We start from the raw sequence: 19,311 nt of genomic DNA, 5'->3' as shown, positions 1-19,311 counted from the left end.
GTCGCTGCACAGCTATTTTCATGTGTCTCTCCAGAGATGTTAGATCTGGTTCAGGTCCGGGCTCTGGCTGGTCCACTCAAGGACATTCAGAGACTTGTTACGAAGTCACTTCTGCATTGTCTTGGCTTTGTGCTAAGGGTCGTTGTCCTGTTGGAAGGTCAACCTTCGCCCCAGTCTGAGGTCCTGAGCGGTCTGGAGTAGGTTTTCATCAAGGATCTCTCTGTACTTTGCTCCGTTCATCTTTCCCTCGATCCTGACCAGTCCCTGCCGCTGAAAATCATCCCCACAGCATGATGCTGCCACCACCAGGCTTCACCCGAGTGGCGCAGTGGTCTAAGGCACTGCATCGCAGTGCTAGTTGTGCCACTAGAGATCCTGGTTCGAATCCAGGCTCTGTCGTAGCCGGCCGCGACCGGGAGACCCATAGGGCGGCGCACAATTGGCCCAGCGTCGTCTAGGGTAGGGGAGGGAATGGCCGGCAGGGGATGTAGCTCAGTTTGTAGAGCATGGCGTTTGTAACGCCAGGGTTGTGGGTTCGATTCCCACGGGGGGTATTAATTAAAAAAAAAAAAAAAAAAAAAAATGATGTATGCACTAACTGTAAGTCGCTCTGGATAAGAGCGTCTGCTAAATGACTTAAATGTAAATGTAAATGTTTCCTCCAGACATGACATTTGGCATTCAGGCCAAAGAGTTCAATATTGGTTTCATCAGACCAGAGAATCTTGTTTCTCATGGTCTGAGAGTCTTTAGGTGCCTTTTGGCGGGCTGTCATGTGCCTTTTACTGAGGAGTGGCTTCCGTCTGGCCACTCTACCATATAGGCCTGATTGTTGGAGTGCTGCAGAGATTGTTGTCCTTCTGGAAGGTTCTCCCATCTCCACAGAGGAACTGTGGAGCTCTGTCAGAGTGACCATCGGGTTCTTGGTCACCTCCCTGACCAAGGCCCTTCTCCCCCGATTGCTCAGTTTGGCCGGGCGGCCAGCTCTAGGAAGAGTCTTGTTGGTTCCAAACTTCTTCCATTTAAGAATGATGGAGGCCACTGTGTTCTTGGGGACCTTCCATGCTGCAGAAATGTTTTGGTACCCTTCCCCAGATCTGTTCCTCAACACAATCCTGTCTCGGAGCTCTACAGAGAATTCCTTCGACCTCATGGCTTGGATTTTGCTCTGACATGCACTGTCAACTGTGGGACCTTATATAGGTGTGTGCCTTTCCAAATCATGTCCAATCAATTTAATTTACCACAGGTGGACTCCAATCAAGTTGTAGAAACATCTCAAGGATGATCAATGGAAACAGGATGCACCTGAGCTCAATTTTGAGTCTCATAGAAAAGGGTCTGAATACTTATGTAAATAAGGTATTACTGTTTTTAATTTTTGAAAATTAGCTAAAATGTATAAAAACCTGTTTTTGCTTTGTCTTTATGGGGTATTGTGTGTAGATTGATGAGGATTTTTATTTATTTAATCCATTTTAGAATAAGGCTGTAACGTAACAAAATGTGGAAAAAGTCAAGGGGTCTGAATACTTTCCGAAGGCACTGTATGCCGTCACAGTGGACAATCAGTTGTTATAGGAACTATGCTGGACTGTATGGAATAGGCGATATGCACAGGCGAGCATGACGTATTTCCAGTTAAATCTCAGGATGGATGTAAACTTCCGGTTATCGTAGAATGCTGTGCTACCGTATGCTAGCATTGAACATCTGAAACGGTTAATTTTCATTGTTGTTGTTGTTTATCTTAATATTTATGTTAATGTTTTTACTTGTAATACTTCGTCTTGACTTATAACACGATGACGTGTAAACGTACAAAAGTGTCCTTTCAAAAACGGGATGACAGCTCTTCCAGCCATCACTGCTGTGTGCCGCAATGTACGGTGTCTGCCACTGAATTACATAAACGGTTGGTGATTAACCTTCGACGAGTCAACTTTCTTACAACAAACACACGAGTCTGCAGCTGACACTTTCTAAGTGAAGATGTGATAGAGCCTCCGACTCCAGCTGGGCGCAGACGTCTGAAGAAGGGAGCTGTTCCAGTGCTGTTTCAATGGAACCATTGTTCGTGGTTTATGCTACTTCTGCTCTGTTTCAGTGCACGAAAGTACAGGAGGGACGACAGACATGCCACATTCAGAGTAATGGGCAGTCTGATATAGTAATGCAACCAAATGATTGCATATCCCACACCCAGCCACACAGGAACAGTAGCTTTTAACAAGCACAACTGGCTGTGAATCACGCAATGTCATCTGAAATACACAGAAACATAATTTAATGGGTTTTGAAAGGCAAGGGTCTACAGCAGCAGGAGTAGGAGCAAAACTTGTTCTTTCTACTTTTTACTGGTGTAAGCAACTTATCTACTCGTGTCACTTTTGTGCTTTCTGCATCACTTTCCTACTGTCTTGCACCACTTGGCTATACTGTCTCCCACCACTTACCTATTGTCTTGTGCCATTTACCTACCTTCAAACAGTATTGGCAGAGCAGTAGGCGAGTGGTGCAACATTGTAGCCTAGTACCAATAACAACAGTAGAGTGAAGGTTTTGCTCCTAATTCCTCTTGAAAAGTAGAAACATCAAGTACAAAAGCAAGGAAGTTGGGCCATATGTTTATAAAGAAAGAAGTAAAGATGACAGGACAGTTTTGAGTAGAACATCAGCAGTTTGAAGAATAGCTGAGTGGAATATGTTACTGTCATTGCAGTCATCAAGTCAGGAAAAAGTAGTAATCTCATTATTGTTTACATTTCAAACCAAACTCCAAACAGACCCAACAACAAAGCTACCCTGGTCTGTATTAGGCTACCACTGTTCAGCTATCGTGAAAACCACTAAAGTTCTAAAGTGTTCTCTTAGCAATGGCAATCAAAGCTGTGGTAACATTAAACGAGTAAAACATGTGTTGAACGGAACCTTGAACAAGTTCAACAGAACTTTGAACGTGTCACTTAATCTAGTCCTACTCTCAGCTGGTGTGGTGGCTTTAGTTTCTTCATTGAGCGGTAGCAGTGGGCTCTCACAGAGATCTCATTTGTAGCCCTGTTTTTACCTGATACTTTCATAAAAGTACAAACACATGAAGTGAGAGGTATATACACATGATTAAACTTTATTTAAAGCATGATTAACCTGAAGCAGGACGGAGTCATGACTCAAAACACCAAAGCAAGGCTTCTAGCTCAGGCTAGCTAGCGTTAGCATATTACCTTCAAAGTTGCAAAGAAAATAAGAAACGTAAAATCTGAAGCCTTTATCCAGTTTGCTAAGTGGTGTCGTACTGGATGTCCGGACGACCCTCCGTATATATCATTAACAGATACTTTAGGCAACTCCAGCAAACACCTTGTAAACTTCATCTCTGCCATCATAACGGTCTACTGTCACTGTCTAATGTTTTTTTCCGGTAACCGGAAATGCCCAAGCATCCTTACGCCAATACAGAAGTGATGCGTGCATAGAGCCTGCAGTGACTCAGCTTGGGCAGACTGGATAATACTGTCACAGTGATTAAGCCCTCTGACTTACTAAGTTAATTTCTAACTGTCTCCATGCTGTAATATGTAGGAAACATGAATAACTCTACGGCACCCAAAAAGTTCAGTTATTGACCTAAGTTGACCTGAGAAATAGCTTGGCCCACTTCGGCCTTCGCACTGTCCTTTGGTGTAGGGTGAAAAGGAAGAAATTCAAGAAAAATATGAACACGCACACACATTAACTTACATTAAGTCCACTTTGTTCCGCTCTGTGATTGCAATTAAATTAAGCATGGGCCTTCCCCTTTCCCCTGTCATAATAAGAGGCAGGAGTGACAGGCATGAGCTAGCGTGTGCAGGGGAGGTTAATGTCTGTTACCAAAACAAGCCAGTTCCATCAGTCTGAGTGGGACTCTGAGTGCTGTTACTTTGAGGTTAAGTGCCAACAGTAATGGCCTTGTCCTACTACTATATAGCAGTTTTCCAGAAATATTCCCTTTGCATTTATTTATCAGTGGGCAGCTAGTTCACTAGGAGGACAGAGGCTGATGATTATTGTCCACTACTGTTTCAAGTGCATGTAATCACTGAGTGGAATCCATCCATCTTCCACTCTAGAAGGAGGCATGGAGCTAATAATGCTGACAGCCTGACGCCAGGCATAATGAAACAACTCCATACTATTATTATGGTAATCAGGAGTTGAAGGAGTTTAATTTGTCCTTTGAAGCCTTTGGTCATGTGTCTACCCAACTAGCCACAGCAGATGGAGAAAGCTATGAGATACTATTCTCCTTTTTGGTACTTCGAGTAAAATCATACATGGTAGGATCTTTTTGTGTCGGTAAAATCAATTATGCGAGAAATGGCAATGGAAATGCCTTTGTGCGCAAATATTGATATAATAACCATCACATCGAAGTAAACTTGGAGTCATGCGATGATATGTTGTGTGGTCCTCCCACTACGACTAGGGAAACCATGCAGTGTATTAGGCTACAGATTAAATAACTTATGATGAACTTCACAGGGCGGTGAAAGTGCACAGTGACCTTGATGCTACTTCCCAATAAATATCGAGGGTCTTATTCTGGTGACATGATGATCGATGCTTGACTGCCGTTTGACAAATAAAAATATTCAAAAAAAATGTTTTTTCTACATTGGAGATAATATAAGACAAGTACTGGAAACAATAGAACACTATGAAAAATCTGGGAAACCAGGCCTGGTATTCATAGCTGACTTTGAAAAGGCTTTTGATAAAGTATGACTGGAATTTATATATGCCTGGAATATTTCAATTTTGGAGAATCTCTTATACAATGGGTTAAAGTTATCTATAGTAAACCTAGGTGTAAAATAGTAAATAATCGCTACTTCTCAGAAAGTATTAAACTGTCAAAAGGAGTAAAACAAGGTTGTCCACTATCGGCATATCTATTTATTATGGCCATTGAAATGTTAGCTATTACAATCAGATCCAACAATAATATCAAGGGGCTAGAAATCCAGGGCTTAAAAACAAAGGTGTCATTGTACGCTGTTGATTCATGTTTTCTTTTAAATCCAAAATGTGGATCCCTCAACAGCCTCATAGAGTGTACTATAGTGTACTATATTACGTATTGGATCACTAAAAAATACAACTTTTACATGAACGTGTAGTTTACCAATAAAATGGTCTGACGGTGATGTGGACATACTCGGTATTCATATCCCGAAATAAATAAATGAAAGTTAGAAAAAATGTATAAGATCTTGCTACCATGGGGAAAAAATACCTGTCTATTTGTAGAAAAATCACCCTGATTAACTCTTTAGTCATATCCCAGTTTACCTATTTGCTTATGGCCTTGCCTACACCTAGCGACCTGTTTTTTAAATTATATGAGCAACAATGATTCAATTTTATTTGGAACAGCAAGCAAGACGAAATTAAACAGGCCTATATTTATAACTAATATGAATTCGGAGGGCAGAAATGATTAAATATTAAAGTATTAGACCTCTCACTAAAGGCTTCAGTCATAAATAAATCCAAACTGGTTCTCTAGTAGATTAGTAAGAATGTCTCACCCCATGTTCAAGAATGACCTTTTTCCCTTTATTCAGATTACAATCTCTCACTTTCGATTACTTGAAAATGAAATAATCTCCAAAATATCACTATTTTTAAAACAAGCCATAGAAAGTTGGTTGCAATTTCAGTTTAATCCACCAGAAAAGACAGAACAAATAATACAACAAATATTATGGTTAAACTCAAATATACTAATTGATTTAAAAAAAACATTATATTAAAAAAAGGTATAATCTTTGAAAATGATATCATCATAAATAGGACTGGTGGAGTTATGTCACACATGCAACTAACAAAAATATATGGAAATGTCTGCTCTACCCAAAATTACAACCTACTAATTGGAACATTAACGCAAAAATGGAAGAGGCAATTGGAAGGGGGAAAAGTAAGCAACATTTACCTGGAGCTACTACTGAGTGATTTGAAAAGTCATAGTCAATTCAATCAATAATATAATAAATATTTTAGCAAAAAATTGTATCTTTAATTTACAATCTGTAGAAACTATGAGAATAGAAGGGTTCAGAACTTTTGTGAAACATCACAGCACATTTGAAATATATATTGCAAATATACATCTAAATAGGATGGTGTTAAAAGATAGATGGGAGGGGGTTGAGTGGCGCTGAAGGGTGGGACTAAAAACATCAAGATACAGTGCATTCGGAAAGTATTCAGACCTCTTGACTTTTTCCACATTTTGTTACGTTATTCTAAAACGGATTAACTTGTTTTTCTCCCCCTCATCAATCTACACACAATACCCCATAATGACAAAGCAAAAAAACAGGTTTTTAGAAATTTTGGAAATGTATACAGTGGGGAAAAAAAGTATTTAGTCAGCCACCAATTGTGCAAGTTCTCCCACTTAAAAAGATGAGAGAGGCCTGTAATTTTCATCATAGGTACACGTCAACTATGACAGACAAAATGAGGAAAAAAAATCCAGAAAATCACATTGTAGGATTTTTTATGAATTTATTTGCAAATTATGGTGGAAAATAAGTATTTGGTCAATAACAAAGTTTCTCAATACTTTGTTATATACCCTTTGTTGGCAATGACACAGGTCAAACGTTTTCTGTAAGTCTTCACAAGGTTTTCACACACTGTTGCTGGTATTTTGGCCCATTCCTCCATGCAGATCTCCTCTAGAGCAGTGATGTTTTGGGGCTGTCGCTGGGCAACACAGACTTTCAACTCCCTCCAAAGATTTTCTATGGGGTTGAGATCTGGAGACTGGCTAGGCCACTCCAGGACCTTGAAATGCTTCTTACGAAGCCACTCCTTCATTGCCCGGGCGGTGTGTTTGGGATCATTGTCATGCTGAAAGACCTAGCCACGTTTCATCTTCAATGCCCTTGCTGATGGAAGGAGGTTTTCACTCAAAATCTCACGATACATGGCCCCATTCATTCTTTCCTTTACACGGATCAGTCGTCCTGGTCCCTTTGCAGAAAAACAGCCCCAAAGCATGATGTTTCCACCCCCATGCTTCACAGTAGGTATGGTGTTCTTTGGATGCAACTCAGCATTCTTTGTCCTCCAAACACGACGAGTTGAGTTTTTACCAAAAAGTTCTATTTTGGTTTCATCTGACCATATGACATTCTCCCAATCCTCTTCTGGATCATCCAAATGCACTCTAGCAAACTTCAGACGGGCCTGGACATGTACTGGCTTAAGCAGGGGGACACGTCTGGCACTGCAGGATTTCAGTCCCTGGCGGCGTAGTGTGTTACTGATGGTAGGCTTTGTTACTTTGGTCCCAGCTCTCTGAAGGTCATTCACTAGGTCCCCCCGTGGGGTTCTGGGATTTTTGCTCACCATTCTTGTGATCATTTTGACCCCACGGGGTGAGATCTTGCGTGGAGCCCCAGATCGAGGGAGATTATCAGTGGTCTTTTACAGTGGGGAAAAAAAGTATTTAGTCAGCCACCAATTGCGCAAGTTCTCCCACTTAAAAAGATGAGAGAGGCCTGTAATTTTAATCATAGGTACAAGTCAACTATGACAGACAAAATGAGAAAAAAAATCCAGAAAATCACATTGTAGGATTTTTAATGAATTTATTTGCAAATTATGGTGGAAAATAAGTATTTGATCAATAACAAAAGTTTCTCAATACTTTGTTATATACCCTTTGTTGGCAATGACACAGGTCAAACATTTTCTGTAAGTCTTCAAAAGGTTTTCACACACTGTTGCTGGTATTTTGGCCCATTCCTCCATGCAGATCTCCTCTAGAGCAGTGATGTTTTGGGGCTGTCGCTGGGCAACACGGACTTTCAACTCCCTCCTAAGATTTTCTATGGGGTTGAGATCTGGAGATTGGCTAGGCCACTCCAGGACCTTGAAATGCTTCTTACGAAGCCACTCCTTCGTTGCCCGGGCGGTGTGTTTGGGATCATTGTCATGCTGAAAGACCCAGCCACGTTTTATCTTCAATGTCCTTGCTGATGGAAGGAGGTTTTCACTCAAAATCTCACGATACATGGCCCCATTCATTCTTTCCTTTACACGGATCAGTCGTCCTGGTCCCTTTGCAGAAAAACAGCCCCAAAGCATGATGTTTCCACCCCCATGCTTCACAGTAGGTATGGTGTTCTTTGGATGCAACTCAGCATTCTTTGTCCTCCAAACATGACAAGTTGAATTTTTACCAAAAAGTTATATTTTGGTTTCATCTGACCATATGACATTCTCCCAATCCTCTTCTGGATCATCCAAATGCACTCTAGCAAACTTCTGGACATGTACTGGCTTAAGCAGGGGGACACGTCTGGCACTGCAGAATTTGATTCCCTGGCGGCGTAGTGTGTTACTGATGGTAGGCTTTGTTACTTTGGTCCCAGCTCTCTGCAGGTCATTCACTAGGTCCCCCCGTGTGGTTCTGGGATTTTTGCTCACCGTTCTTGTGATCATTTTGACGCCACGGGGTGAGATCTTGCGTGGAGCCCCAGATCGAGGGAGATTATCAGTGGTCTTGTATGTCTTCCATTTCCTAATAATTGCTCCCACAGTTGATTTCTTCAAACCAAGCTGCTTACCTATTGCAGATTCAGTCTTCCCAGCCTGGTGCAGGTCTACAATTTTGTTTCTGGTGTCCTTTGACAGCTCTTTGGTCTTGGCCATAGTGGAGTTTGGAGTGTGACTGTTTGAGGTTGTGGACAGGTGTCTTTTATACTGATAACAAGTTCAAACAGGCGCCATTAATACAGGTAACGAGTGGAGGACAGAGGAGCCTCTTAAAGAAGAAGTTACAGGTCTGTGAGAGCCAGAAATCTTGCTTGTTTGTAGGTGACCAAATACTTATTTTCCACCATAATTTGCAAATAAATTCATAAAAAATCCTACAATGTGATTTTCTGGAAAAAAAATTCTCAATTTGTCTGTCATAGTTGACGTGTACCTATGATGAAAATTACAGGCCTCTCTCATCTTTTTAAGTGGGAGAACTTGCACAATTGGTGGCTGACTAAATACTTTTTTTCCCCACTGTATGTCTTCCATTTCCTAATAATTGCTCCCACAGTTGATTTCTTCAAACCAAGCTGCTTACCTATTGCAGATTCAGTCTTACCAGCCTGGTGCAGGTCTACAATTTTGTTTCTGGTGTCCTTTGACAGCTCTTTGGTCTTGGCCATAGTGGAGTTTGGAGTGTGACTGTTTGAGGTTGTGGACAGGTGTCTTTTATACTGATAACAAGTTCAAACAGGTGACATTAATACAGGTAACGAGTGGAGGACAGAGGAGCCTCTTAAAGAAGAAGTTACAGGTCTGTGAGAGCCAGAAATCTTGCTTGTTTGTAGGTGACCAAATACTTATTTTCCACCATAATTTGCAAATAAATTAATTAAAAATCCTACAATGTGATTTTCTGGATTTATTTTTCTCATTTTGTCTGTCATAGTTGACGTGTACCTATGATGAAAATTACAGGCCTCTCTCATCTTTTTAAGTGGGAGAACTTGCACAATTGGTGGCTGACTAAATACTTTTTTTCCCCACTGTATGTTCAGAACTTTTGTGAAACAGCACAGTTAAAAATATATGGCAAATAGAAATCAAAATGAATGGTCTTCAAAGATAGATGGGAGGGGTTGAAGGTAGCTGAAGGATGGAATTAAAAACAAACAAAATGTATATAGTATGTACAAGCTGGAAGTAGAAGAGTAAGTGTTGTTGTCCATTAGTTTACTCCAATTAGGGGAGGGGTGGTAGGGTTAGGGGAAAATAATAAAGGAAAATATATATTTTTTCATATACAGTAGGGAGAACAAGTATTTGATACACTGCCGATTTTGCAGGTTTTCCTACTTACAAAGCATGTAGAGGTCTGTAATTTTTATCATAGGTACACTTCAACTGTGAGAGACGGAATCCAGAAAATCCAGAAAATCACATTGTATGATTTTTAAGTAATTCATTTGCATTTTATTGCATGACATAAGTATTTGATACATCAGTAAAGCAGAACTTAATATTTGGTACAGAAACCTTTGTTTGCAATTACAGAGATCATACGTTTCCTGTAGGTCTTGACCAGGTTTGCACACACTGCAGCAGGGATTTTGGCCCACTCCTCCATACAGACCTTCACCAGATCCTTCAGGTTTCGGGGCTGTCGCTGGGCAATACGGACTTTCAGCTCCCTCCAAAGATTTTCTATTGGGTTCAGGTCTGGAGACTGGCTAGGCCACTCCAGGACCTTGAGATTCTTCTTACGGAGCCACTCCTTAGTTGCCCTGGCTGTGTGTTTCGGGTCGTTGTCATGCTGGAAGACCCAGCCACGACCCATCTTCAATGCTCTTACTGAGGGAAGGAGGTTGTTGGCCAAGATCTCGCGATACATGGCCCCATCCATCCTCCCCTCAATACGGTGCAGTCGTCCTGTCCCCTTTGCAGAAAAGCATCCCCAAAGAATGATGTTTCCACCTCCATGCTTCACAGTTGGGATGGTGTTCTTGAACACGGCGAGTGGAGTTTAGACCAAAAAGCTCTATTTTTGTCTCATCAGACCACATGACCTTCTCCCATTCCTCCTCTGGATCATCCAGATGGTCATTGGCAAACTTCAGACGGGCCTGGACATGCGCTGGCTTGAGCAGGGAGACCTTGCGTGCGCTGCAGGATTTTAATCCATGACGGCGTAGTGTGTTACTAATGGTTTTCGCATGGAGCCCCAGACCGAGGTTGATTGACCGTCATCTTGAACTTCTTCCATTTTCTAATAATTGCGCTAACAGTTGTTGCCTTCTCACCAAGCTGCTTGCCTATTGTCCTGTAGCCCATCCCAGCCTTGTGCAGGTCTACAATTTTATCCCTGATGTCCTTACACAGCTCTCTGGTCTTGGCCATTGTGGAGAGGTTGGAGTCTGTTTGAGGTGTCTTTTATACAGGTAACGAGTTCAAACAGGTGCAGTTAATACAGATAATGAGTGGAGAACAGGAGGGCTTCTTAAAGAAAAACTAACAGGTCTGTGAGAGCCGGAATTCTTACTGGTTGGTAGGTGATCAAATACTTATGTCATGCAATAAAATGCAAATTAATTACTTAAAAATCATACAATGTGATTTTCTGGATTTTTGTTTTAGATTCCGTCTCTCACAGTTGAAGTGTACCTATGATCAAAATTACAGACCTCTACATGCTTTGTAAGTAGGAAAACCTGCATAATCGGCAGTGTATCAAATACTTGTTCTCACCAATGTATATATTCTTGCTCTTATCCATAATCATTTAATTATGTAGACTACCTGTATCTCAAGCTGTTGTCTAGAGCGCACATGCCAAGACCAGAGTATTTGTAACAAAACTATCAGTAGAGTTGAAAATGCGATGGAAACACATTGAAGATTTTTCTTCGGTATATGAAAACGTAAGCCAAAAAGTACATTTTGTGTGCACTACGTCATCATGCACTGATTTTTATCTGCAGCAAGTCCGTTTGGTGGAAATGCCACTGGTGGGAAAATGCGCATATTTTCTTAATGTAGATGTTTTGATATTCGCAGGAAAATCTGTCGCCAATTAAATGGAAACCTAGCTAATGGAAAGGATTAATTCAGGTAGTAGATTTGGCTGCAGGTTTTCTCTTTTAGATAGTGTGTCCCTTAATAGACTGCTAATGAAATCAGTGGTGCTTAGAGATACGGAGAGTGAGGCTAAGGCTGGAGGGGCCTGCGTCTGTTCTTTTATACATCTTTACACACACTTGTCATGGGAGGGAGGACTACTTTGGCGTCCTTGGATAAATGTACTCTTTATAGCTCCAGTACGCCATTCTATCAGCCAACTCAGTGGCCTTGTAGTTAGTGTGTCTAAGATTGGAAGGTTGGGAGTTCGATCCCCGGCCGAGTCATATCAAAGACTGTAGAAATGGGACCTGATGCGTTTTTGCTAGGCATTCAGCATTAAATAGATAGATAGGGGGTAAGGCCCTGCGAAAGTCTAGCGTCCTGTCCAGGGGTTGTACTTGTACATCAAGCTGCCTCACACTACAGAAACAGGAGATACCACTGTTCCTATGAGCTGTTCCGGCTCCTGCAAGGCTACTTATTTATACCATTTTATCAGGACATAAACAACCACAATCTCAGTAATTCCCAATATGTTATCTGCTGGCTTGGAGATGGGGTCTCACAAAAGTTAAGACCCCATCACCTAATGTCTAATGACACACAGATAGTGGACTGTTCTTCGGTATGTAGTAGTTTTTACAAACATACGTACATACCTGTGTAAGCATTTCTGCCAGTTAAAGGAATAGTTTTGTGTTTAACTCCTCATGGCTGTGTGTGTGTGTGTGTGTGTGTGTGTGTGTGTGTGTGTGTGTGTGTGTGTGTGTGTGTGTGTGTGTGTGTGTGTGTGTGTGTGTGTGTGTGTGTGTGTGTGTGTGTGTGCGTGCGTGCGTGCGTGCATGCATGTATGTGTATACAAGTGAGCATAGTATACTCACGTAGAACCATGACTCCATGACGCAGCGACTGTGTGCGGTTTGGCTCCACAGCGATACTCAGCATGGTGGGGTTGCCTTCAATGATGCAAATGCGGGTGTCCTGCTTCGTCTCTCTGAACATACGCAGCAGCTGACTGGCGATGATCCCGTTCAGAGCAGATATGGCTACCATGGGAACCACAAAGGACAGGAACACATTCACCTGTCCAGAGAAAGGGAGAGGCAGAGAGAGAATAAGTTAGTAAGACTGTACTTTTTGGAATTGTTGGCTTTCTGCCAATTAGCCAATATAGTATTTGCCTTAAACAATATTGGAAATGCCAGTAAAGGAGAGGAGAGGACAATGTGGAAGATGGCCCTGTATATGTGTCTGGGTGTAATTAGTTATATGTTATCTGATATCTGAATGCTACACCAGACAGACCAGAAGTATCAGCCATTTTCCCCTCTCTTATTAACTGCAGTCCTTTTAATATAATGGTCAGTCTATGTCATGCAAAGAGAAGGTGTCCTTAATGTTTTGTACACTCAGTGTATGTTGTGTGTGAATGAAGGCGAATGGATGAGTAAGTAGATGTATAGAGGGGTGTAGATGTGTCTGAGAAGAAGGGAGGGTGGAATAAACTTGGCCTGGGTGGGTAAGAGAGGACATGTATGGGAGGTGGTGATAAGCTTGGCATGTTGGGGGGCAAGGGTGGGTAAGGATGGGAGGATGGGACAAGCTTGGCTTGGGTGGGAAAGGGTGAGTAAAAATGTAAGGTTGGAATAAGCTTGGCTAGGGTGGGGTAAAGGGGGGAGAACTGGGAGGGGTAGTGGAGAGGGATGGATTTGGTTTGAGAGAGAGAGAGAGAGAGAGAGAGAGAGAGAGAGAGAAGGAAGGACTTAATTATATACAACAATGCATTTTTTTTGTGACTTGCAAACCCATTTTAAAATGAATAAGCGTTTTGGACAGATAAGAAAGGATGTCGAATCATTATTATTCCTTGCTTGTCATAATAACTAAGATTCAATGGTGGTTATTGGTGAGAATGGAGAGGGGCTTTAGCCAGTGGATTGGGATGGGATGACATCAGACACTTCTCTGAGGTGTGTGTGGTGCCTCCACTCATCCCATTTCAGTCTCTCGGTGGACCCACTCTCCCCAAGTAGACCCCCACCAGTCACTATACTTTAATTTAATTTATAAGGTAATACAAACTGACCACAGTACTTAACTGGCAGTCTTTCTTCAATGTATGTATAATGACATAATCCACTTTAGGAGAGGAGTTTGAGCTAAAAAGACCTAAAAAAGGCACAGCGCCTCGAGTACAAAGACGTACCTTGCTTGAATTTGTATTTCTTTATTTTTTTGTCTGCTCAGTCCACATGCCCACACATTCAGAACATATTCAGACCCCTTGACTTTTCCACATTTTGTTATGTTACAGCCTTATTCTAAAATTGATTAAATTGTTTTTTCCCCTCATCAATCTACACACAATAATGACAAAGCGAAAATGTTGCACATTTATTCAAAATAAAAAACAGAAATACCTTATTTAGATAAGTATTCAGACCCTTTGTTATGAGACTCGAAATTGAGCTCAGGTGCATCCTGTTTACATTAATCATCCTTGAGATGTTTCTACAACTTGATTGGAGTCCACCTGTAGTAAATTCAATTGACTCCCGAGTGGCGCAGTGGTCTAAGGCACTGCATCGCAGTGCTAGCTGTGCCACTAGAGATCCTGGTTTGAGTCCAGGCTCTGTCGCAGCCGGCCGCAACCAGGAGACCCATGGGCGGCGCACAATTGGTCCAGCGTCGTCCAAGGTAGGGGAGGGTTTGGCCGGCAGGGATGTGGGTTCGTTTCCCACGGGGGGCCAGTATAAAAAAAAACAACAAAAAAAACGTATGCATTCACTAACTGTACGTCGCTCTGGATAAGAGCGTCTGCTAAATGACTAAAATGTAAATGTAAAATGATTGGACATGATTTGGAAAGGCACACACCTGTCTATATAAGTCTATATGTCTGTCTATATGTCAGATCACAAACCAAGCCATGAGGTCAAAGCAATTGTCCGCAGAGCTCCGAAACAGGATTTCATTTATATTATGGTGTTTCTATTCCAAGAAAAATGAAAATACATTTTACAGTAGCCTATGTCTTGCCTACCTAAAACATCTGTTAATACATTTGAAGTCCTTTAAAATAGAAATAAACTAGATATAGGCTACTGTGGGTGGGGTAGGCTAAATAATTACAACCGAATAGGCCTAATTAAAATAATAGTTATAAAGGGAATTAAAAATGCTAGGTAAAGAATGCCCGGAGCAAAATTGTAGCGGGAGAGAAGGCAGACACCATTTTTTAAACCTGCTCGAATTACACCTGCTCCTCACTCTTACAGTGCCTTCAGAAAGTATTCATACCCCTTGACTTATTACACATTTTGTTGTGTTACAGCCTGAATTCAAAATGGATTAAATAAATACAAATATCACCCATCTACACACAATACCCCATAAAGACAAAGAGAAAATATGTTTTTATTGTTTGCAAATTGATTGAAAATTAAATACAGAAATATCTAATTTACAGTGCATTCGGAAAGTATTCAGACCCCTTTACTTATTCCACATTTTGTTACGTTACAGTCTTACTCTAAAATTGATACAATTTTTGCTACACACAATACCCCATAATGACAACACAAAAACAGGTTTTTAGAAATGTTTGCAAATGTATTGAAAATAAAAAACGGAAATATGGACTTAAGTAGCAAAATTTGAAATTGTGTTTTTTTTACATTGGATAAAAGTAGCAACTCAGAGCTAGAAAATGGTATATCATACACTAAAGTTGAGGAACAGCTCCTGAGTGGCGCAGTGGTCTAAGGCACTGCATCGCAGTGCTAACTGTGCCACTAGAGATCCTGGTTCGAATCCAGGCTCTGTCACAGCCGGCCGCGACCGGGAGACTCATGGGCGGCGCACAATTGGCCCAGCGTCGTCCAGGGTAGGGGAGGGAATGGCCGGCAGGGATGTAGCTCAGTTGATAGAGCATGGCGTTTGCAACGCCAGGGTTGTGGGTTCGATTCCCACGGGGGACCAGTATAAAAAAAATATGTATTCACTAACTGTAAGTCGCTCTGGATAAGAGCGTCTGCTAAATGACTAAAATGTAAATGTAAAAAATGAACAAAGGGAAAGTAATTCTGCTTTGAAAGTTGATAAACTTGTAACCCCACTTTTGTGAAAATGGCCCTTGAATGTTTTGGTAAACCTACTGGAGAGCACTTCTTTGTCTACACCCATTCAGCATCGTTCACACCCTCTTAAGCCTTAGCTCCATCCATCTCATTAAGGATTCACAGGTGAGGCCATGTACTAAACAACCAAAGATTTCAAGATTAAAGATTGGTTTATACTACGTCTATCGACAGTTGTCGCAGTGACATCATAAACATTCTATTGTCGTCCGATATCATACTTGTCGTTATGAAAAAGTGTAAATACAAAAACTACAGGCTGGTGGTCCAAAATAGCATAACTGGTGTATTTTAACACCAATAAACGCACCCGTTTAAAAATGAATTTCAAATAATGACCATATCATATAGCTGACAACGTTTTCACTTAAGCTAATTTGTATTCATTATTACAGGAAAATAAACTCACAACAACATAATTATTTACAAGTTAATGGCGAGCAAATTACAGAAAATAGCTTATGGTTTTGAGTGTGACTAAATAAAAGCAGGGCATTCTACTGGAGAAGTTTAGAACATGGACACTGTCTCGTTGGCCTAACGTTATATCCTAATTTGACTTCGGTGCGTTCTTCACATTACTGTCTCTGGTAAACACATACTATATCAAATAAAATGAACGTTTATTTGTCACATGCACAGGATAAAGAAGGTGTAAACAGTACAGTGAAATTGTTACTTGCATAGTGGAGTATTTTGCTTAGACATGTAGCTAGCTACCTAAACAATGAACCATAATCCCAAATCATTACGTTACTTCCCGTCATTAATATGCAGATACTAACCAACCAGGTTCAATGTTAGCTAGCTAGTTAACATTAGGCTATAACTACAGTGAGGGAAAAAAGTATTTGATCCCCTGCTGATTTTGTACGTTTGCCCACTGACAAAGAAATGATCAGTCTATAATTTTAATGGTAGAAAAAAAATCCAGAAAAACGCATGTCAAAAATTTTATGAATTGATTTTCATTTTAATGAGGGAAATAAGTATTTGACCCCCTCTCAATCAGAAAGAGTTCTGGCTCCCAGGGGTCTTTTATACAGGTAACAAGCTGAGATTAGGAGCACACTCTTAAAGGGAGTGCTCCTAATCTCATCTTGTTACCTGTATAAATAAAACCTGTCCACAGAAGCAATCAATCAATCAGATTCCAAACTCTCCACCATGGCCAAGACCAAAGAGCTCTCCAAGGATGTCAGGGACAAGATTGTAGACCTACACAAGGCTGGAATGGGCTACAAGATCATCGCCAAGCAGCTTGGTGAGAAGGTCACAACAGTTGGTGCGATTATTCGCAAATGAAAGAAACACAAAATAACTGTCAATCTCCCTCGGCCTGGGGATCCATGCAAGATCTCACCTCGTGGAGTTGCAATGATCATGAGAACGGTGAGGAATCAGCCCAGAACTACACGGGAGGATCTTGTCAATGATCTCAAGGCAACTGGGACCATAGTTGCCAAGAAAACAATTGGTAACACACTACACCGTGAAGGACTGAAAATCTGCAGCGCCCGCAAGGTCCCCCTGCTCAAGAAAGCACATATACAGGCCCGTCTGAAGTTTGCCAATGAACATCTGAATGATTCAGAGGAGAACTGGGTGGAAGTGTTGCTGTCAGATGAGACCAAAATCGAGCTCTTTGGCATCAACTCAACTCGCCGTGTTTGGAGGAGGAGGAATGCTGCCTATGACCACAAGAACACCATCCCCACCGTCAAACATGGAGGTGGAAACATTATGCTTTGGGGGTGTTTTTCTGCTAAGGGGACAGGATAACTTCACCGCATCAAAGGGACGATGGACGGGGAAATGTACTGTCAAATCTTGGGTGAGAACCTCCTTCCCTCAGCCATGGCATTGAAAATGGGTCGTGAATGGGTATTCCAGCATGACAATGACCCAAAACACACGGCTAAGGCAACAAAGGAGTGGCTCAAGAAGAAGCACATTAAGGTCCTGGAGTGGCCTAGTCAGTCTCCAGACCTTAACACCATAGAAAATCTGTGGAGGGAGCTGAAAGTTCGAGTTGCCAAACGTCAGCCTCGAAACCTTCATGACTTGGAGAAGATCTGCAAAGAGGAGTGGGACAAAATACCTCCTGAGATGTGTGCAAACCTGGTGGCCAACTACAAGAAACGTCTGACTTCTGTGATTGCCAACAAGGGTTTTGCCACCAAGTACTAAGTCATGTTTTGCAGAAGGGTCAAATACCTATTTCCCTCATTAAAATGCAAATCAATTTATAACATTTTTTACATGCGTTTTTCTGGATTTTTATGTTGTTATTCTGTCTCTCACTGTTCAAATAAACCTACCATTAAAATTGTAGACTGATCCTGTCTTTGTCAGTGGGCAAACATACAAGATCAGCAGGGGATCAAATACTATTTTCCCTCACTGTAGCAATCAAATGGCTCTGAGATATGAATAATATTACTACAGATCATACACGTAATGTTAGCTAGCTAGCTAACAGTACGCTTTAACTTTTGGACAAAATTAGAAACGTATAATAACTGAAAACGTACCCATATACATGGATGGACACTTCTCCCGCTCTGTCACAGATGCCATGGTTGCCCTTAGTTTGAAGATGTAATCTGGAGACAGGTGTTTTATACAACAGCCTTCTGTGTGCTCTCTTTTCGACTCTGTCTGTATATTTGCAATCAAACGCCAGAATTTTCTCCATCTCCTTAGCTATCATACTCTAATTCCACCGGGCATTCCACTGATTTCAAAACTCGGTCCTCCAGAAAGTGGAGAACAACACTTTGGCAGATCTATTATGTGATATCTTTTAAAAAAAGCCACGTTAGAAAGGATTACCTACACATACTGACCAGCTCATGTTATAGACAGAAGCATACTACATGGCAGGCCAATCCGAACTCATCTCTCGGCATGTCCAGCCCATCCATTATCTCAACCAATCATGGCTAGCCTGAAGGTTCCTGTCTTTTGCTGTGGCTAAACCAACTAGGCTCGTAATTTAACAATTGTATTCGTATTTACAGATGGCATACAAGTTTGTTATTAAGGCACATGAAAGTTAACATGTTCCAGAAGGCATTTCTGCCCAAAATCGCATTTTGATTAAAAAAAATGCCTCTGCTGTGAAGTAGTGACGTGCGACTTACGCCTAGTTTCCTGAAACGAGTCACATTTCCATAAGTATTCAGACCCTTTACTCAGTACGTTGTTGAAGCACCTTTGGCAGCGATTACAGCCTTAAGTCTTCTTGGGTATGACGCTACAAGCTTGACACAGCTGTATTTGGGGAGTTTCTCCCATTCTTCTCTGCAGATTCTCTCAAGCTCTGTCAGGTTGGATGGGGAGCGTCGCTGCACAGCTATTTTCAGATGTTCGATCAAATCAAATTGTATTTGTCACATGCGCCGAATACAACAGGTGTAGACCTTACAGTGAAATGCTTACTTACAAGCCCTTAACCAACAATCAAAAAAATTGATCACTAAAAAATAAGAATAAAACATAATTAAAG

General features: G+C 41.3%; 1 protein-coding gene across 1 annotated transcript in view; it reads right to left on the bottom strand.

The window, feature by feature from the left end:
* Positions 1-19,311, bottom strand: part of LOC311147837 (neurotensin receptor type 1-like) — a 75,605-nt gene that overhangs the window by 15,737 nt on the left and 40,557 nt on the right. The window contains exon 2 of the mRNA XM_084184643.1: positions 12,543-12,744. Within this exon, the coding sequence (XP_084040769.1) occupies positions 12,543-12,744 (202 nt within the window). The remainder of the gene's footprint in view (positions 1-12,542; positions 12,745-19,311) is intronic.

This window comes from Coregonus lavaretus (assembly GCF_964263955.1).
Source record: "Coregonus lavaretus genome assembly, chromosome: 20".
Classification (NCBI taxonomy): Eukaryota; Metazoa; Chordata; class Actinopteri; order Salmoniformes; family Salmonidae; genus Coregonus; species Coregonus lavaretus.
Note: the sequence above shows the minus strand (reverse complement) of the source record. Positions and strands in the feature narration are given on the sequence as shown.